This window comes from Molossus molossus, unplaced genomic scaffold (genome assembly GCF_014108415.1).
Source record: "Molossus molossus isolate mMolMol1 unplaced genomic scaffold, mMolMol1.p scaffold_m16_p_1, whole genome shotgun sequence".
In the NCBI taxonomy this organism is placed as follows: domain Eukaryota; kingdom Metazoa; phylum Chordata; class Mammalia; order Chiroptera; family Molossidae; genus Molossus; species Molossus molossus.
In genome coordinates this window covers 196,290,833-196,313,216 of record NW_023425344.1, presented here as the reverse complement: position 1 = coordinate 196,313,216, position 22,384 = coordinate 196,290,833, and the positions used below count along the sequence as shown (strand labels likewise).

The 22,384-nt window shown below is 38.2% G+C and overlaps 1 protein-coding gene across 4 annotated transcripts in view; it reads right to left on the bottom strand.

Annotated features, from left to right (window-relative positions):
- Positions 1-906: 906 nt before the first annotated feature.
- The window catches only part of MINDY2 (MINDY lysine 48 deubiquitinase 2), a 66,031-nt gene continuing 44,553 nt past the window's right edge, over positions 907-22,384 (bottom strand). For all 4 annotated transcript variants that reach the window (XM_036258196.1, XM_036258206.1, XM_036258201.1 and 1 more), the window contains 4 exons: positions 22,189-22,331; positions 6,231-6,404; positions 3,043-3,243; positions 907-1,540 (listed from right to left, as the gene is read on the bottom strand). In XM_036258196.1, coding sequence (XP_036114089.1) covers positions 1,412-1,540; positions 3,043-3,243; positions 6,231-6,404; positions 22,189-22,331 — 647 coding nt within the window. In that variant the 3' untranslated portion in view covers positions 907-1,411. The remainder of the gene's footprint in view (positions 1,541-3,042; positions 3,244-6,230; positions 6,405-22,188; positions 22,332-22,384) is intronic.

The following is a 22,384-nucleotide window of genomic DNA, read 5'->3' as shown; positions in this document are numbered from 1 at the left end:
TGTAGTCTATTGTCACCCAGACCACAAAAAAACATTCTCTAAGTGGATGCTCAGGTTAGACGGATGTTCTTAAACAAATTTACTGAGGCTTAGAAGGTAAATCACATAACTACTTGCAGCAGCAATAGTCATTTCAAAAATGACTAAAACAAACTTTTAAATATAAAGCATACAAAAGGGACTATTAAGGATAGTATTCCCAACTGTATCTAGAAATACAGGAATATATGTGTTGCCTCAATGATAAAGTTTAATAAATATTCTTTCTGAGTCCTACAAACACTATAAGATGTTATAGGTTTATTTGGTTCCCATAAGTTAAAAAAATGGATTGCTTTTATATAAATTCCTCCAACAGATTTTTATTAATGCTTTTTTACTACAGTCAGAGATGATCTCTGTCTAACCTCCTTTCAGAAATGTGCTTTTTTTGTTAATTTTAATAAGTATACTTAATTTTCTAGCAAATAAACATGATTTAAACGTTAAGGTTCAAGGTAATTCTAGAAAAAGGTAGACACTGAACTATTTGCTTTTCTACATCCCCATATTTACAAAGCCTAGCATCCACTGTGGTTTCCTTCTTACTCTCTTTTACACTGTCAGTAAGTAGTAACTGTGGTCCAAGTTACCTATATTAAAGATTTCAAAATTTCACAACACTATAAAGTCATAATGTCTGATTTTGATAGGATATGAATATTAGTGTTATGTAATTTTTTGCTATTGGAAAAGAAATACAAATCTTCATTTTTTTCTATCTAATAAATCCAAGCTGCATTATCAGTTCTCATGGTAATATCTAAAATGTACATTCCTAAAGAAAGGTAAAGCTGTTCAAGGGCTGAACTAGTCCAATTAGTCCAATATACAATTAAAATTTATTTATTCGGTTTTTTTTTTTCCTTTTTTATTTTTTTTCCTTTTTAAATCCCTATATTAAACCCCTGGTTTCTTGTGGATTAGATCATAATTTAACATTGTAAAAATTAATTTCAGAAACTATTGTGCTAATAATATTTAGAGTTCAGGAAGGAATCAGAAAAAATCAATTGCCTCCATTCATTGTTAGAACAGAAGATAAAATAGCTTACTAACTGATAAGAGTTATGAATGTCACTATGACACAAAACTTGCTGTGATTTGCTTATTTGGCTACAAGTGCAGTATTTTTCATGAATGACAACACACAGCATTTCCAACTTGTAACATGAAACTCCAGCTCATAAATAGTGTACTGTGTGACTTGAAAAAGTCTGATTGTAGCTAAGTAACAACCTTTCCCCTGAAATACATGAACAAAATCCATTGGGAAATCAGGCACAGACGGTATTTATCGGTTTTTCTTTCTTTCCTCCTGTGGTTTTGTTTCTCAAGACATATAGATGGTTCCAATTGAATCCAACACTTGTTACAAAATAACACAACTATTTTTTTCCTTTTCCTTTTCTTTATCTTTTTCTCGAGGTTCCTTTCGTTTACGTTCACTAGTTGAAGATTGTCTTCCACTTGATGGAGAGGCTTGTGCTGGCTGGCTTTGCTTTAGGAGAAATAAACAGGAAGAAATTACCTCAACTTTTTTAAGGTGCTTAATCATAGTTATCTAGAAAAAAAGTCACAAGAGTGAAAGGACTCGTTAATGAAAAAGAAAGCTATTGGTATATAGATTTGTTATGTTACAAAGTATCTGAGTAGTTGCCTCTACCATTCTGGATAGATATAATTAATGTAGCCATTACTCTAAGTAAATAGATTTCAAACAATAAATAAAGTCATGTAAGATTATACTGCCTAAAGTCTCAAATACAAGAATTATTTACGTTAAAGTTTGGAGACTGTTCATGAAAGTGAGACTATTTGGTAAACTATAATAGTTCTCCAAGACTCTATTAAATACCATAATAAAAATATTTTATTTTTATGAAGATTTTATTTTTTTAAAATAAGTTTCATTGATTTTTTTAGAGAGAGAGGAAGGATGAGGGAGAGAGAGAGAAAAACATCGATCAGCTGCCTCCTGCATGCCACCCCCCTGACTGGGGATCAGGACTACAACCCAGGCATGTGCCCTGACCAGGAATCAAACTGGCGACCTGTTGGTTCATGGGTCCATGCTCAATGACTGAGCCACACTGGCTGGGCAATAAACAGATTTTACAACGAGGAAAATAAATCTTGAAAACTGAGAGTGTGGAATAAATTTATTTGGAGAAATAAGAAAAAATTTTAAATGAAAAGCTAATCATAAATGGTAGGTTTTAACTTTTAAGTTTGGGGTAGTCAATATTTGAGCTAGAAATAGATATGTTACACTTATTTTAATGGAAACCTCTATATTTAAATCTTCATCAGACCTTAAAGGGCATCTTGCTTTCTTATATACACAAATCAAAGGAACAGTTCTGGCATGGTACAGTTAAATATAAAAAGGGATTTTTTTTTCATTTAATGCAATGAGATTTAACATATAAAAACCCATTTAATAATCACATTTGCAGTGCTTAAAATATTCAACTGGGAAAAGTAAAAAGTGGGAAAGTGCTAATCTTGGTTGAATACTTAGTACATGTCAGACACTGCGTTTAGTTGTTCTCAAACACAAACCTAAGAGTTAAGTATTATCTTCTATTTTACAGACAGGGAAAATGAGACTAAGAGGCAGAGAACTTTGTCCAAGGTGTTATGGGAAATGCAAATCTATCTGGCTCTGAAGTCTACATTCTTTCTAGTAGTACCTCATACTGCCCACTAATTGACAGAAAAGACTGTTTAAATTGGTTTATATTCTTTGCATCTATGAATAACTTAAAAAAAATAAATTTGAAAAATCTCATCATCAGAACCTTAGGAAAAATAACTTCACTAAATGAAAAGAATAATAAGATAATCACAAAAACAGGATAATGTTATAAAACCTAATGGGCTCTAAAATACTAACATAATTGAAGAATCAATACCTAATTTACAATATTTTATCTCAGCACAAATTCCTTTATTGTTAAAGTGATCATTATGTTTAAGAATCAGAACACTGGTTGTTACCGGAGCCTGTGGAGAAGCCGAAGTAGAAGCAGCAGCAGCTGCTGCTTGCTCCTGTTCCTGATAATATTGAGAAGCCCGTCGATCCTCTTCTTCTTGGAGCTTCTTTGCTAGTTCCAAATCACTGATTCCTTCAGGTATTTGTTCCCAATTGATCTCTTGGCTCTGCTGTTCTTGTTGTAGAGATAATGCCATAAGATAGTCCTAAGAAATTAAATTATAACCATCTTTAGCTATGAGACTTTACCCAAGAATTAAGGAGTATAAAGAAGTTATATCGCTGGCCGGTTTGGCTCAGCGGTTAGAGCGTCGGCCTGCGGTCCTGAGAGACCCGGGTTCGGTTCCCGCTAAGGGCATGTACCTCGGTTGCAGTTTGTCCCTGGCCCTGGTCTGTCGTGCGGGTGGCAGCCACTCGATGTGTTCCTTTCACGTCGATGTTTCTCTCTCTCTCTCTGTTCCTCTCTCCCCCTCCCACTCTACCTGAACAAAAAATGGAAAAATGTCCTCGGGTGAGGATAAAAAAAAAAAAAAAAGAAGTTATATCTACAAAACTATGAGAATGGCTTTTTAAAAACATACCAGAGTTTAAATATAAAAACAAAAAAAATCTAAGTGTTTCTGGTTGGGAGTATAAACTTATTTCAATGATGCTGCCATTTTTCTAAATATTTTTGGAACTCATTTGAAATTCTTTTTTTTTTTTTAAATCCTCACCCGAGGATATCCCCCCCCCCATTTATCTTCAGATAGAGTGGGGGTGGAGGGAGAGAAAGAGAGAGAGAAACATCAATGCAAGAGAGATCATGGACCAGCTGCCTCCTGAACGACTGGAGACCAAACTGCAACCTAGGTATGTGCCCTTGACTGGAATCAAACCCACAACTCTTTGGTCTGCGGGCAGACACTCTATAACCACTGAGTAACCTGACAGGATTGCAATTCTTTCTAGAAGCAGTATATAAAGCATTTGAGAAAGCTTAAAAAAGGTTCCCCCTGTTTAAAAAAAACACACATCTGTAGAAAATTAGGACAAAATAGAAAACCATAAGTAAGGAAGTAAAAATTACCATAATATTGTTATACAGAGATAACTACTATTAATAATTAATATAGTCCTGGCCAGTTTGGCTCAGCAGTTAGAGCGTCGGCCCATGGACCAAAGAGTTGCAGGTTAAATTCCCAGTAAAGGGCATATATTTGGGTTGCAGGTTTGATTGTCAATTGGGGTCATGCAGGAGGCAACCAATGTATTTTTCTCACATTGATGTTTCTTTCTCTCTCCCTTCCTTCATCCCTTTCACTCTATCTAAAAAAATCAATAGAAAAATATCCTCAGGTGAGGATTAACAAAAAAAAAATTATCCTTCAAATTTTTTCTCGATTCTTCAAACTCTGCTCTTTGTCAAGTCCCATGGCCTTAAATCCACTCCTTCCTTGCTATTTACACAGACACTATCAACCATTATTGACTTGTGCGTGTGTGTATAAATTCTTAATACCTTACAATTGGACTTCCTGTGGCAATCCACCACTTTACCTTCATTCTCTCTGCTCCAATATTTTGTGCATATAGTAGTTAGAAAAATCTTGCATTTCTCTTAAGTAATATTTAAAAATTGCCCTGGTAGTTTTTCTCAGTGGTTAGAGTGTTGGACTGTGGTCCAGAGAGACCCGGGTTTGGTTCCCACTAAGGGCATGTACCTCGGTTGCAGTTTGTCCCCGGCCCTGGCTGGGTTGTACGGGAGGCGCCACTCAATGTGTCCCTTTCACGTCGATGTTTCTCTCTCTCTCTTCCTCTCTCTCCCTCCCACTCTTATCTGAACAAAAAAAAGGAAAAATGTCCTTGGGTGAGGATAAAAAAAATAAAAATAAAAATCAATGCCCCTATATAGCTTCTGAAGGAAAATAGACGTTTATTAGTATAACTGTCAAAGGAAAACCAAAAGTCCTAGAAATATTAACATTTGTTTGAATCCAGTATTCTTTTGTGCATTCATACCTTGCTATTCAAATTGCCATTACAGAACAGCACATAATGTTAGTTGGTTAAATAACTGCTTTCCTTGCTAGACTGCAGAATCTTTGAGGGCAAAATTGAATGATTTATCTTTGTGTACCCAGGACCTAGTTATAGAGCCAGGAATATACCTGCTCAATGAATACTGACTAAATGAACCCAGTCTCTATGTACTTAATTGTTATGAGCAAAACATGTGTCAACCACTTAACCATATATCTGCCTCAGCTGGAGAAGTCACATCACTGTTATTCTTCTAGTAATAAACACGTTGTAGCAGCAAGCCTGCTCACCTACAGCAGGCAAAAATCTTTTCTGCCTCAGTTCTAAATGGGGATTCTACTCACTAGTCTACTCTTCCTTAACTTGGACTTAGATGTATAGGCTTAGAATAGCCCCCTATACTCTATCCAGAATGTGTTATCTTCAAGACTCTCCCTCTTTTCTATATTTTCTGATTTGCCAAAATGTATTTCAATTATGTCCTCATCTCTTCATCTCTACCACCCAAAGCTAAGTAAGCATCATCACCTCTTGCTTGGTACTAGTCTCTACTTATACCTGTGTCCCGCGCCTCTGTATTCTCCACTTTGCAAGCTTTTAAAAAGGTGAAGTAGATCATGTCACTTCCATGTGATATACTTGGCATATCTTACCTATTACAATTAAAATAAAATTCAGACTCTTTACCATGATCTTCACAGTTGTATATGATTTGGCCCTTTGAACTAAAGTGTATAATTAATGTACATGTTGAATTATTACCTACCTATTTAGGAAGTGTCAGAAAATTTTCATAAGTATATTAATAAATAAATCTTTAGTTCAAAAGTTTTAGATAACTAAATTCATATTTGAAAGGAATGAACATTTTTTTTTATTTTATTTTTTTTATCCTCACCCGAGGACATTTTTCCATTTTTTGTACAGATAGAGTGGGAGGGAGAGAGGAAGAGAGAGAGAGAGAGAAACATCGATGTGAAAGGGACACATCGAGTGGCTGCCACCCGCACGACCAACCAGGGCCGGGGACAAACTGCAACTGAGGTATGTGCCCTTAGCGGGAACCGAACCCGGGTCTCTCCGCACCGCAGGCGGACGCTCTAACCGCTGAGCCAAACCGGCCAGGGCAGAATGAACATTTTAAATACCTAGAAGAAACATACAAATTTACCTGATCTATCTGATCTTGTTGTCCTCTGTATACAGTTTCAGGATCTGAAGGAGGCCGAAGATGGAATTCTGAGTCACAGAAATTTCCATCACCATCGACATTGTGTAGGCTTTCCCAAACAACTTTTTCTTCAGTAAGAAACCCCTGATCTGTTACCAGCAAATACAGTAGACCCTTAATAAGAAATAACAAAAGAAAAAGACTGTTAAATTGATCAAAACTACTTAAATATTTAAGAGAAATTTTATAGTCTGTATGCTTAAAGCATATTAATTATTCCTACTAGTTAGATCCGTACAACATAATAAATAGTGGGCCAAGTAGATTTAAAAACAAATTTTTTTTTTTATTGATTTTAGAGAGAAAGAAAGGGAGAGAGATAGAAACATCGATACTAATTTTTCCTTTCTTTGCACCATTAGCTGTTTTTCCTTCATACACCAACAGTACTTTGTACCTATTTCTATTGTAGCACTAAATCATACTATACCATGATTGTGTTTTCCTGCCTTATTCCCCAGACTGTATGCTTTAATCTCTTATCTCTGGCCCTTAGTGTAGTGTACATCATAAACTGGAGGAACCTAACGTTTATTGAATCAATCAATGAACTAATATTATATTTATAGTCACTACCAAAGAATTAAGCATTGCCCTCTAATTTTTCATATGCATTAGTTCTAACTCAATCATGTGTAAGTGTCCCTAGTATGCCACATAAGGGTTCTAAGCTATTTTTCTTCCCCCACTGGTTAATACAGTGTTTATTATTACACAAAAATCATCCTTTACATGTCCTCTCATCATCACAATTAATCTTAAACATTAAGAATAAGAAATTCCTTTAAAGAGTTTGATGGTGTGGGTAGAGAAATTATCGAATTATTTTTATTTTACTTATTTATCATTTTGTTGTTAATCCTCACTCAAGGATATTTTTCCATTGAATTTTTTTTTTTTTTTTTTAGAGAGAGAGTAGAAGAGAGGGAGGGAGGGGAAGAGAAAGAGAGGGGGGAGAGAGAGAGAGAGAGAAACATTGATGTGACAGAGACACATTGATCAGTTGCCTCCCATGAGACCCTGACTGGGGTGAGGTCAAACCTGCAGCCTAGGTAGGTACATGCCCTTGACTGAGAATCAAACCCTCGACTCTTTGGTTCAAGGGCTGATGCTCTAACTGCTGAGCCAAACTGGCCAGGGCTTCAGAATTATTTTTAAATATTTATTATGTACCCAGCACTGTAGGACATAGCTCCTCCTAAAGTACAAAGTCTTTCCTGTTGTCTACTACCAGTTACATTCAAGAGTTAGCGGTGAATACTGATTAATTTATGTAGTCACTGAAATTACTATAGCAACATGAAAAGTATTTCTAAAGAAAAACATTTTGATATAAAGTTTAAAGACATTGTTTTAAGCAAAAATTAAGTCCAGATTTATGCTTTTTAAAAAAAAATCAGGTATGTTTCAATTAATCAAATTAAAAATCCCTATTGTATACTCAGCATTTGATAAGTGTTTGAGGATTTATAACATAGAAAGTAATGATCCCACATTCAGCCTGGTGCTAGGTGACCCTTTAAAAAATTTTTTTAAAGTATGTTTTTATTGATTTTTTAGAAAGAGAAGGAGAGAGAAACATCGATGTGAGAAACATTGATCAGTTGCCTCCTGCACACCCCCTACTGGGGATTGAGCCCGAAACCTGGGCATGTGCTCTGATGGGGAATCAAATCGGGACCTCTCAGTCCATGGGATGACGCTCAACACACTGAGTCACACTGGCTGGGCTAGGTGATCCTTTTATGTGACCCCATTAAATCCTGCACTTATCACTATCATAGTACTTTATACATCGAACTTTAGTTGTCTGCTTACTTAATTCATCTCTCTTAATACATTTCAAGCTCCTTGAGGGCCAGAGCCATGGTCCTTATTACCTAACATATTATTAATACCCAGAGTTAGAGTCTACCTTGTCCTAGGATAATTTTTTTTTTTGGTATGTGCCCCTACGGGACCCGAACCTAGGACTCTCTGGTTCGCAAGCCAACTCTCCAACTGCTGAGCCAAACCGGCCAGGGCTGTCCTAGGATAATTTAAGAGAAGAAAACAAAAGTTCTTTCCAGCCAATTTTCTACTGAATTGATCTGATCCTTCTATCTACACTTATCACAATACATTTCAACATACCACTATATTATACAATATCTAGGCTTTATCATTTATTTTATGTAGCTCATATATAAGAGTGGCTGTGTGCTAAGGGAGGAACAATAATCTTATCAATAATTTTTCTCCAAATGACACTTTAGGATGGGTAATTTCTAGGAAGGTTTCTATAAAAGCTATTATCATACAGAACATGAATATTTATACATTTCTCAAGGACCATCAGCCTCAGTTTCGTCCTCTCTTAGATCTTACATTTATCAAAAAGGTCTGTAACTGGTCCACTGTCAACAGTACTGATTGTGACTTAACAGTGCCTTTATAGCAGCTGTTCTCAACCTGTGGGTCGCGACCCCTTTGGGGGTTGAACGACCCTTTCACAGGGGTTGCCTAAGACCATCGGAAAACACATATTTCCGATGGTGATTCATAACAGTAGCAAAATTACAGTTATGAAGTAGCAACAAAAATAATATTATGCTTGGGGGTCACTCCAACATGAGGAACTGTATTAAAGGGTCGCGGCATTAGGAAGGTTGAGAACCACTGCTTTATAGCAAAGTATTTATTAGTATAGTGCTGAACAGTGTAGGCCCATTTTTCCTGAGAGTCTTCAGTTAAATTACCATCAAGAATACTTTTTGTGCCCTGACCGGTTTGGCTCAGTGGTAGAGTGTTGGCCCGCAGACCAATGAGTCTCAAGTTCGATTCCGGTCAAGTTCGATACCTCAGTTTGGTTCTTCTCAGGCCCTGGTCATGGTCGTGCGGCAGGCAATCATACGATGTGTCCCTCTCATGTTGATGTTTCTCTCTCTCTTCCTTTTGCTCCCTCTCTCTCCCTCCCACTCTTTCTGAAGATAAATGCAAAAATATCCTCAAGTGAGGATAAAAAAAAAAAGAAGAATACTTTTTGCTTTTATACTCCATCACTTAAAAAAAATTTTTTTAAAACTGATTTTGAGAGAGAGAGGAAGGGAGAAGGAGAGAGAAACATCCATCTAAGAGTGAAACACCGATTAGCTGCCTCCTGCACATCACCCAGCTTGAGATCCAGCCTGAAACCCAGGCATGTGCCTTGACCAGGGAATGGAATTGGTGCATAGGATGGTGCCCAACCAACGGAGCCACACCAGCCAGGACTATACCTCATCACTTTTGCTGCATTATCTAGTCAAAGCGTTCTTCTTCTTCTTTTTTTTTTTTGTTAATCCTCACCCGAGAAAAAATGTTTCCATTGATTTTTAAGAGACATTAGAAGGCAGGGAGGGAGAGGGAAGGGAGGAAGAGAGGGAGAGAAAGACAGACAGAGAGACAGAGAGAGAGGCATCGATGTGAGACAGAGATACATTGATTGGTTGTCTCCCACATGCGCCCCAACCAGGGCAGGGATGGGAGCGGCAACCCAGGCACGTACCCTTTACCAGAAATCGAACCTGTGACCCTTCAGTGAACAGGTGGATGCTCTAACCACTAAGCACACAGGTCAAGTCTAGTCAAAGCTTTCTTTTCTAAGCTTTGAATCTTCTAATCTCACTCACCAGTTACTAAAATACTAATTTAATAAAAAAGAACTAATATAGAATGCATGTATTAAATTCTTAAATTACTTATTAATGTATAAAAATGTATAAATTATATAAATATGATAAAGAAATGACATTAAATAATTTTTATGATTTCATAAAATAGGCAATTGGATAACAAAAGGAACTAAGTAATATCCTGATAAATTAGTTCTATATAGAGTATAAATAACAGTGACAGTATAATCACAATTTGTAAATTGATAAAATAAAACTTGGCAAATATAACTTAAAAATTAAGTAATTCCAGCTTTTAAAATGTGGAGGAAAGCACTGCTTGAGTATTTTTGGTTAACAAGCTTGGATGCAAATTACTTACTTAATATCTTTAAACTTTAGGTTTTTTTCTTATAAAGTGATGAGACAGTTAGATCTGAAAATTTCTAAGATAATTTATAAATTAAAAGATGAATGTTGGTCCTACTTAACAACATAAATCTCATCCACAAATAGGTCTACCCAAAGACAAAGACCTTCTGAGAATGTGGATGTGAAGTCAGATCGAAGCTGCTGATAAGCTGAGTGGTCTTGGGCAAGTAACCTGGGGCCTTTAAGCCTGTTCTCTCAACTGTAAAGTAATAATGGAGTAATAATATTCACGTCTCATAGGGGAGTTGTGAAAATTAAATAAGATAATGATAAAGTGCTGAGCACAATGCAAGACACATGGTGCTTAATGAATATATTATATTCATAAATATCACCTAAATCTATTTCAGTTTCTGTATCTATCTCCTTCTCCTGCCACCTGATTAAGAGAAAAAGGTAAATCTCTCTGCCTGTACTGTGAAATTCATCACTTTCCTTATTATTTTTCCACATTTCTGTACCCAATGCTCCCATTTTTTAAAAATGTAAAAGTAACAATTTTGTGCATCAATCACCTTTTAAAAATAACTAAATTAAACAAATTTTTACTTAAATGTAGCCTTCTGTGAAAAAAAAAAAAAAAAAGTCCCACTATAGTGTTAGTCAAAGAGGAAAAAGAATGGACAAATTTCTTTAACATGGCTTTGGTACTTATCTAGAACTGTATCTTTTTCCAAACTACTCTTCATTTCTTTTTTTTTTTCTTAACCTCACCCAAGGACATTTTTCCATTTTTTGTTTAGATAGAGTGGGAGGGAAAGAGAGAGAGAAACATTGATGTGAAAGAGACACATTGAGTGGTTGCCACCTGCACGACCCAACCAGGGGCGCAGGCCGACGTTCCAACCGCTGAGCCAAACAGGGCTACTCTTCATTTCTAATACCTAAATGTAATGTAAAAAAAAAAGCAAACAGCCCTGGCCAGTTTGGCCCAGTGGTAGAGTACTGGCCAGAGGACCAATGAGTCATGGGTTTGATTCCGGCCAAGGGCACATACCTCGGTTGCAGTTCAGTTGAGGTTTGTCTCTGGCCCTGGTTGGGGTTGTACGAAAGGCAACCAGTCGATGTGTCCCTCTCACATTGTTGTTTCTCTCTCTCCCTTTCTCCCACTCTATCTGAAGATAAATAGAAAAATATCCTTGGGTGAGGATTAAAAAGAAAAGCAAACAAACTAAAGCCAACCTCAAAAATCTTGGTTTTGAATATACTCCTGAGAAATGTCAGTAATTTGAAACCAATTATAAGGAAACAGTATGACATGGATATAAAGTTGATATGGAAAAGGGGTGATCAAGAGGGAGTCATGTCAGGGAAAGACACATGTCATTATATATACCAAAGACCTAGAAGGTAGGTGATCTAGACAAGGGTAAGGAATTTACCCTTACCTCATCTTACTTGAGAGCAAGCAGAAAGTATTGGAGAAATGGAGGAGGATCATAATAATAAAACAGAATAACTAGATCTTGGCGATAGAAGTAAATAAATATCTATATAATAGTCATGATCATAAGGGCCATATAAGAAGCAAAACAATGTTTCTAGGAAAAAGGTACTCTATTACAACTCACTTTTATACTTTCAAATTTCCTGCCTGTATAAATAGTCACCTCACTATCTAGAACCACAAGAACGGCCCTAAGAACATCTGTTCTCTCAGTAGGGTCTCCTCCTGCTGCTTTCAGATTATTATCTAGTTGTGCTGATGGAAAGCACAGATCTTCAGAGTATAACATACTCAGTGTGGATTTGCCATGATGATCTGTCCAATTTAATTGTACAAGATTAGGTGGACATATGCGGAGCAAGGTAACGTAAGTGGTAGCAAAAATTGGGGATATATTTATTTGCTGCCAATGCATAGATAAGGGATAAATAGTTTAATCAAGGATCCAAGGAGAGTGCTATTACAACTAGTAACTAACAAGAGCTAGACTTGATTACTTTGGTAGTAATAAAGGAAACAGCAGAGGTACTTGTCCAGAGTTTAGGATAAGTAATCCACAAAACTAGGAATGATCACAGGACTTTTCAACAACAGGAAGTCAATATCTGTCGTCAGAGAAAATGTCACGAGAAGCTGTATAATCAAAACCATAGGTCATACTATGTTAGACAATTGGAAAATGTGAAGCTGACTAGTAGATATTATACTTGGGAAAAGAGTCAATTTGATTACCACATTCACTGTAACTGCGATGGTAGAAGACCAAATAAAAAGTCTATGGAGCCCTGGCTGGTTTGGCTTCATGGTTGGAGTGTTGGCCTGTGGACCAAAGAATCCCGGGTTTGGTTCCCACTAGGGGCATGTACCAAAAAAAAAATAAAAAGACTATGGATCCCTGGCCAGTGGTTAGAGTGCCGGCCTATGGACCAATGAGTTGCGAGTTCTATTGTGGTCAGAGAACATACCTCAGTTGCAGTTCATACCTCAGTTGCAGTTCATCCCCAGCCTTGCACAGTGAGGCAGCTGGTCGATGTCGGTTGATCTCGATATCTCTCTCTCTCTCTCTCTCTCTCTCTCTCTCTCTCTCTCGCGCGCGCGCTCCCTCCCCCCCCTTTCCTCCCTCCCTCTCTCTCCCTCTCTCCCACTCCATCTGAAGATAAATGGAAAAAATATCCTCAGGTGAGGATTAAAATAAACAAACAAACAAATAAAATCAAAAGTCTATGGAGATGGAATGGAAAGCTAATAAATGGAGAATACTCTGCCCAGACATAAGTTTTAGAAATAGCTATACTCTCTAATGCTTTGGTGTATAAAGAGTCACCAGAAAATCTAATCTACTAGAGAATTTGCCCCTGCCTCTATCCAATGTCTAGAGACAGGAGTGAGAACAGAGGTATAGTACTGGAGAATGTTATAACAGACATATACTTCCCCTTTGGTCAAACAGAAGTCCATAGCTCATACATTTCTAGAGTTCCAATAGACTTTAGATGACAAAAGATTTTTATACACAGGTTAGAGTTTAGTAAATGTATAAAATTGATACAACAGTAAAAGAAGTTGGAGATGACCTTTCCTAAGTAATTCTTTTTGTCCTGCCAACATAAACTTCTTCCTTATTGGTCTTGATCCTAAGATGATAATGGCATATGATATGACATGGGTACAAGAAAGCATAAAGATCCTTTCTGCAAATTCTAATAAAAATAAGCCTCACTAATAAAATAATAAGTTGGTAGATATTTATGACTGATTGTCAATTTGTTATTCTTATAGGCCCCGAGTTACAGACATCATTTATCCGTAATAGAAAGAATTCTATCCAAAGCAGCCAAAGCAGCTCAGTTGGTTGAGTGTCATCCTGTGCACTGAAAGGTTGCCAGTTTGATTCCCAGTTGGGGCACGTGCGGAGGGCAGCCAGTAGACGGTTCTCTCTTACACTAATGTTTTTTTTCCTCTCTGTCTCTCCCTTCCTCTCTCTAAGCATACCCTCTAGTAAGGATTAAAAAGAAAATTCTATTCAGATATTAAATATATTTTACTGCTGAAAGTATATCTGAATTTTGTGGGAAGAACTTTGTTTATACCATAGGTGTTCCAAAGAGTTTACAGGGACGGAAAGATGGGAAGTAAAGCGATCATTAAATAGGAGTGCATAAAATGACCCTAAAATCTAAGAGTTCTTCAAAAGTGAAATGTTAAAAGGCATTATGAAGATCTAATGTAGTATTAAACGTAGCCTTATCTCATTTGAAAAAGCAGCTTTCTAGTTTTTTTTCTTACTTGTATAATGATTAGATCATAGATTCCCTGGCACTCAAGTTTACAAAGAACTACAAAAGTTCTAACAACCCACGAATTAGTGGTAGAGAATAATAGTTTTAATGTTTAACAGGTGTAACAAAACAGGGGAACAATTTTCCATCCTATTTCCTTATTAAGCAAATGGATACCATTTTGGAGGAGCCCCTTCCTAAATATTATCAAGTATTCCTTTAGGGCTTCTAGTTTTACAGCAACAGTCAATGAAGTGCAGATTTTATTGTAAATCCAGTTAATTAATCACTGGATCAATGAGGAGGGAAGTGTCTTTGACTCTTCTAAAGAATGTACTCACTGGGTACTCTGCCTGAAGTAAAGCCATGTCTTATTTAAAGACCCTTAGGATTGGAATTATAGTTCAGTGGGAATGTAGGAAATAGGATGGAGAGGATTACAATGGGGCATAAATAAATACCCCAAAGACCCATAAGATCCCTGGGAAACACAAGATTTGCATCATATTAAAATGGAGCTACTTCACCAAATGTAATGTATGGTCATTGATTAGATCCTAGTTTGAACAAACCAACCATAAAACCACATGGGGACAAATGGGAACTCTGAATATGGACTGGGTATTAGATGACAGTAAAAGTTATAGTTAAGCCCTGGCCTGTTTGGCTCAGCACGGTTAGAGCATCGGCCCGTGGTCCAGAGAGACCCAGTTTCAGTTCCCACTAAGGGCCTGTACCTCGGTTGCAGTTTGTCCCCAGCCCCAGTTGGGGTCATGTGGGTGGCAGCCAGTTGATGTGTCTCTCTCACGTTGATGTTTCTCTCTCTCTCTCTCCCTCCTGCTCTATCTGAAGATAAATGCAAAAATGTTCTCAGGTGAGGATTTAAAAAAAAAAAAGTTAAAGTTAATTTTGTTAGATGCAACAATGGTAGTGTGATTTATCTGAAAGGGAAATGTTCTTGTTTAGAGATACATATTGAAGTATATGCAAAAAGATGAAAATAGTATAATGTCAACACTGTTAAAAGCGGTGAGTATAATAGTCACACTTATTAGTCTTGTAAAAACCAGTGTTAGTGTTTCAGCTTGGTTGTCACTATAGTAAACAATGACATCTCCCCTAGTGACTGGCCACCAGGGTAGTTGTTCCCCTTTATTCCGTCTATGTAAATAAGATCACCTTAGTGAAGAATGGTATTTATTTACTCTAGACAATATTTATAAATTTGGACAATATCATCATGTTCATAATACCATTAAGTCCCCAAATTTCTTTGCTCTTCTACCCTTTGTTGTACTCACTTACAAAGTCCCAAATCTAGAACAATAAATTTTTCCATGGCTGAACTCTGACAAATACTCCTATGGAAAAATTACACAAGTGATAATTACCATTCTCAACACTGCCTGGTGATTCTTCTTAATTTCTCTAGGTAGAACTTTCTCCCACATGCTGTAAAGACTACTTCAAATTTTCCTCCTTCAAACTTGAAACCAAACCTTCCCACTCTTACTCAGTCTCAGTAAATGATCTTGCCTTCCACATAACACAGAAGACAGAAGCATTCAAACAGTAACTTCCTCTATTTCCTGCCATCACATCTACACCTTTAACGGTAGCTACACTCATAGTCTATTTCCCCCCCTTTACAATGAAGAAGTCTTTTTAAAATCAAGGGTCAATCCCTGTCCTGTGAACATTTTTATCCTTTCTCACCCTCTTAGGAGCCTTCTAACATCAAATATCCCCTCTCCTAAATCCTCCTCACCCTTTCTCTCTCTATTGAGTCCTTCGATATTTAAACAGGATCAAGTCTCTCATTTTAAAAAACAAAACAGCCCTGGCCGGTTTGGCTCAGTGGTTAGAGTGTCGGCCTGAGGTCCAGAGAGACTCAGGTTCGGTTCCCACTAAGGACACGTACTTCGGTTGCAGTTTGTCCCTGGCCCTGGATGGGTTGTGTGGGTGGCGGCCACTCGACTTGTCCCTTTCGCGTCGATGTTTCTGTTTCTCTCTCTCTCTCTTTCTCCCCCTCCCACTCTATCTGAACAAAATATGGAAAAGTGTCCTCGGGTGAGGATAAAAAAAACAACAACAACAAAAAACAAGTCCAGCTGGTGTGGCTCTATGGACTGAGAGGTCTCGATTTGATTCCCAGTCAGGGCACATGCCCATGAGGGTTTCGGGCTTGATCCCCAGTAGGAGGTGTACAGGAGGCAACCGAATGATATTTCTCTCTCACATGGATGTTTCTCTCTATCTCCCTTCCTCTCTCTTTCTAAAAAAAAAAAAATCAATAAAAACATATTTTAAAACAAACAAAAAACCCTCCCTGGATTCCACACTTCTCTACAGCTATGAGCTATATATCGATGCCCCCTCACAAACTGTTTCAAAGAGTTGCTTAATCTGTTTCTAGTTCCTGACATCCCAATCATTTACCAATCAATTCAAATTGAGTTTTTCACCATTCTCTAAAAGATACCAATGAAACCCATATCGCTAATGGACTCTTCCCTAGTATTTCTTATAAGCATTTAATAACTGAGATCTCCATTCTTCTCGATATACTCTCTCCCTATTGTCTTACATGAGACAATATTCTTTAGATTTCCCTTTTATTCCTCCCTCACTCTGCTCTGTTAGTTCACACTCCTCTAGCTAGCCCTTAAATGTTGGCACTCCTCAAATCTCTGTCCTAGGCCTTCTCTTTCCTTCTCATTCCATATTTTCCTTCTAAATCTCCTCCCATCCCCAAGTTAATATTTATAGACAGAAATTATTCCAGTCTTGAACCATTTCCCCATTTCCACTTTGAAGTGATGCTTCAGAAGCAGCTATAACAGTTTCAAGGCTGATTTTACACCTCTCTTCTCTTCCAGTGCTCTGTTTCAACAAGAGCACCACCATTCATCCAGCTGTTTGTGCACAGAACCCAGAAATCATTCTTTCTTTCTTTCTTTCTTTGTTTTTTTATCCTCACCCGAGGACATTTTTCCATTTTTTGTTCAGATAGAGTGGGAGGGAGAGAGAGGAAGAAAGAGAGAGAGAGAAACATCGACGTGAAAGGGACACATCGAGTGACTGCTACCCGGGCCAGGGCCAGGGCCAAACTGCAACCGAGGTACATGCCCTTAGCGGGAACCGAACCTGGGTCTCTCTGGACCGCAGGCCAACGCTCTAACCGCTGAACCAAACCGGCCAGGGCCAGAAATCATTCTTTCTTATTTTCACAACCTAATCACCAAAGCTAGTTGGTTGTATCTCCTAAAGTCTATAGAATCTATCTACTTTGCATTTCATTTTTTAAAAAATTTTTTTCATTTTATTTTTATTTTTTTATCCTCACCCAAGGACATTTTTGTATTTATGTTTAGATAGAGTGGGAGGGAGAGAGGGGGAAGAGAGAGAGAGAACTATTGATGAGAGAGAGAGAAACGGGCTGATGCTTTAACTGCTGAGCCAAACCAGCCAGGGCTTCTTTATTGATTTTAGAGAGAGGAAGGGAGAGGGAGAAAGAGATAGAAACATCTATGATAGAGAACATCGATTGGCCACCTCCTGCATGCCCCCCACTGGGGATTGGGCCCACAACCTGGGCATGTGCCCTGACTAGGAATCGAACTGGCGACCTCTTGGTGCACAAGTCAATACTCAACTAGTGAGCCACACCAGCCAGGCACCTGCATTTCTTTACCATCCTAGTCCAAGTCACTGTAATCTCTTATTTGGCCTCCTGCAACAGTCTCCTAACTTAATCCCCATCCACTCTTGCCTCAAAGTCCAAAGCACCTTCATGTTGTACAAGCAGCAAGGAGACATGCACCACTAGTGATATACTGTTTAACTATAGAATAGGTTTACTGAGAAAAATTTAGAAGCTGAGAGAAACAGCACAATGCACACATTCTCTGAGCTATCATTATCTCACAGAAAGGCACAGTTAGTCCAGAAGATTCCTGGTCAGGGATATGGCCTTGATAGAAAAGGCAACATCTAGAGTTCAGTTTTGGGAGGTGGTCTAACCACCACCAATGACAGGCAGAGACCCTGTTTTCCCATTGAACTATCTGTTCCTGATGAGCCCAAAACAGAGAACAAAAAGAACCATTAGGCAATCAGGAGACCAAGGTCTGTTATTCTTGTTAAAATGCAGCCACTGTGGAAACAGTATGGAGTTTCCTCAAAAAATTAAAAATGAAACTGCCATTAGACCCAGTGATCCCACTTCTGGGAATATAGCCCAAGAAACCCAAAACACCAATCAGAAAGAATATATGCACCCTATGTTCATAGCAGCCTTATTTACAATAGCCAAGATCTGAAAACAGCCCAAGTGCCATGAGTAGATGAGTGGATAAAAAAGATGCAATACAGCCCTGGCCAGTTTGGCTCAGGAGTTAGTGCGTTGGCCTGCGGTCCGGAGAGACCCGGGTTCAGTTCCCGCTAAGGGCATGTACCTCGGTTGCAGTTTGTCCCCGGCCCTGGTTGGTTGTGTGGGTGGCAGCCACTCGATGTGTCCCTTTCACGTCGATGTTTCTCTCTCTACCTTCCTCTCACTCTACCTGAACAAAAAAGTGGAAAAATGTCCTCAGGTGAGGAAAAAAAATAAAAACCAATACAGAAAAAGAAAGAAAAAAAAAGATGCAATACATTCACACAATGGAATACCACATGGCTATAAAATAAAAGTATCTCTTACCCTTTGGTGATTATTATGCTAAGTGAAATAAACCAGTCAGAGAAAGACAAATATCACATGATCTCACTTATATGTGGAGCTAATGAACAAAATAAACTGACAAGCAAAATAAGACCATAGACATGGATACGTGAAACAGACAGACAGATCTCAGAGGGGAGGGGGATGGGAGAGTCTAGAAGAAAAGAACCTAAGAACATATATGCATATATGCATACCCCAAGGACACAGACAATATTGCAGTGAAGGTGGGGTGGAGGGGGGCAAAGGGGGGAGGAATGGGGGACATCTGTAATAGTGTCAACAATTAAAAATAAATAAAATAAGCCCTGGCTGGTTTGGCTTAGTGGTTGGAGTGTCAGCCCATGGATCAAAGAGGGGCTGTTTCAATTCTGGTCAAGGGCACATACCTCAGTTATAGTTTGGTCCCTGAACCTGGTCAGGGTCATGTGGGAGGCAACCAAGCAGTGTGTCTCTCTCACATCAATATCTCTGTCTCTCCCCCCCTCCATTCTTCCCTCCCACTCTGTCCGAAAATAAATGAAAAAATATCCTTGGGTGAGGATTTAAAAATGAATGAATGAATGAATGAATAAATAAATAAAATATTTACTGTAAAAACAAACAAAAAAAGACTCGATAAGATCGGGTGTCTGCCTTATTTCATGCCTCTTATTTTCTATGCTTCAGCCACACAGGCCTTCTTTCAATTCCTTAAGGAGTTAAGTTCTTTCCCTCCTCAGGGCTGCTACTTAGTTACATGTTGCTTAGTTAACTTTCTTTTTTTCCTTTTCCTAAATGATTAAATTCCTAGAAGATTTTTTTTTCAGGTCTCAGTTTTTTTGTTTTTGTTTTAAATTTTTATTTATTGATTTTAGAGAGAGAGAGAGAGAAAGAGAGAAATATTGATTTGTTATTCCACTTATTTATGCATTAATTGGTTGCTTCTTATATGTGCCCTGACCGGGGAGCAAACCCAAAATCTTGGGGTATAGGGATGATGCTCTAACCAAGTAAGCTACCTGGCCCAGAGGTCTCATTTTTAATTTCTTTTTAGCTAAAACCTCTTTTATTTTTATTTAATATTTAAAATATGTTTTTATTGTTTTTTTGTTTTGTTTTGTTTTTTAGAGAGAGAGAGGAAAAGAAAGGGAGAGAAAGAAATAGAAACAAATCCAAACTATGGCTAAGATAAGGGAAACAATATCTAAACTCTCTATAATAGCACATCGATAAAAACAACCAAAGTTCAAGTTTCAGTTTAAATGTTACTTCTCAGGAAAGTCTCCTGACATCCTCAACCAGGTTAAAAGTCCTAATAAAAGCACTCAGCATGTTGTATATACCCTTTACAGAGTGTATCTCAATGGAAATAATAACTATTTGTGCAATTATGTAACATCTGTCCCCTGACAAAGTAGGAAGTCTTTATTTATTTTATTTTATTTTTTTAATTTTTTTTTTTTAATCCTCACCCGAGGACATTTTTCCACATTTTATTCAGATAGAGTAGGAGAGAAAGAGAGAGCCAGAGAAGCATCGACGTGAAAGAGACACATCGAGTGGTTGCCACCCACACGACCCAACCAGGGCCGGGGACAAACTGCAACCGAGGTACGTGCCCTTAGTGGGAACCGAACCCGGGTCTCTCTGGACCGCAGGCCAACGCTCTAACTGCTGAGCCAAACCGGCCAGGGCAGGAAGTCTTTAAATGGCAGCTACCAGAGCTGCCTTGCTCAGGCTGCAGCCCCAGTACTTAGCTGAGAGCTCAGACAAAATCATGCTCAATACTTATTTGTTCAGCAAATTAAGTGTAGACCTGAAGAGATCAGGTAAAGCAAGATGAGTTAGCAATATTTACTATGTAGTAGTAATTCTTATTTTGATGTTTTCTGGCCTTAGATTTCTGAGGAGTATGGATGACTCTGGACCCACACCTAGCACACATCTAGCTTAAATGTGGGAGCAATACAAATGAACATTTCTATAACTAATACAGGAGTATGAGAGCTAGGTCTTTAGAGTATTTTTATATAAACAAACAAATCATTATTTTACACTGCTTTGTGCAATTCATTGATTAAAATGTTGAAGTAAATAGGAAGACCTGATTCCTAACCAGTGTGGCTCAGTTGGTTGGAGCATCATCCCATACACGGAAAGATCACGGGTTTGATTCCCAGTCAGGGCACATTACCTAGCTTTCGGGTTCAATCCTTGGTACAGGTGACTATGGAGGCAACCAACTGATGTTTCACTCACTCTCTTTCCTTTCCTCTCTCTCTAAAGTCAATGGAAACATATCCTTGGGTGAGGATTAAAACAAAAATAAAAAAAAAAGAAAAATAAGATACATTTACAAAGAAAACTGGTAACTAGGTACCTATCAATAAGGGCAAAGTAAGGATGATATAGCCAAGAACAACTAGAGAAGGATAGGCAGAGTAGTGATCTTCAGCTTTACCCTTATCTTCACATTAAAACCACCTGGGCCACCCTGGCCTGTGTTGCTCAATGGTTAGAGTGTCAGCTTGTGGTCCAGAGAGATCTAGGTTCAGTTCCCGCTAAGGGCATGTTCCTTAGTGGGAACCGAACCCGGGTCTCTCTGGACCACAGGTCGATGCTCTAACCGCTGAGCCAAACTGGCCAGGGCTGGTTTAATAAGTTTTAACGTGTGTGAAAAAGGAGTTGAGACTTAAATAAAAACACAATATGAATCTCAAGTAATACTTAAATGGCTAATTCATTCCATCCTAAGGAAGTATTTAATAATTACCTTCATGCCTTGGCCGGTTTGGCTCAGCGGTTGGAGCGTCGGCCTGCGGTACAGAGAGACCCGGGTTCGGTTTCCGCTAAGGGCACGTACCTCGGTTGCAGTTTGTCCCCGGCCCTGGTTGGTTGTGCGGGTAGCAGCCACTCGATGTGTCCCTTCACATCGATGCTTCTCTCTCTCCCTCCTGCTCTATCTGAATAAAAAATGGAAAAATGTCCTCGGGTGAGGATAAAAATAAATAAATAAATAATTGCCTTCATAATTTGATAGGTAAGGACTATTATGCTAAATTTTTTATTTTGGCCCTAGCCGGTTTGGCTCAGCGGTTAGAGCGTCGGCCTGTGGTCCAGAGAGACCCGGGTTTGGTTCCCACTAAGGACTTGTACCTTAGTTGCAGTTTATCCCCGGCCCTGGCTTGGTTGTGTGGGCGGTGACCACTCGATGTGTCCCTTTCGCGTCGATGTTTCTCTCTCTCTTCCTCTCTCCCTCCTGCTCTATCTGAACAAAGAATGGAAAAATGTCCTCCGGTGAGGTTAAAAAAGAATTTTTTTTTATTTTGAAGCAGATCGTAAGACATTTCTAACTCAAGTTCCTTTTATTTCAAATAACAATTAAATAGCTGTTTCTATATCATACCTTGTATTTGGTCATGGTGCTAAAATGATTATTCCGAAAGAACACACAAAGTTCTCCTTCCTGAACCGTTGAAGTTAGTTCACATAATCCATGGTATGTCAGCTGCGTGGCTGTGTTATTTAGAAACTGCTCAGCTACAAAGCCTATGGAACCAACACATAAAAAATATTAGATGGAAGGATAATTTCAAAATTGA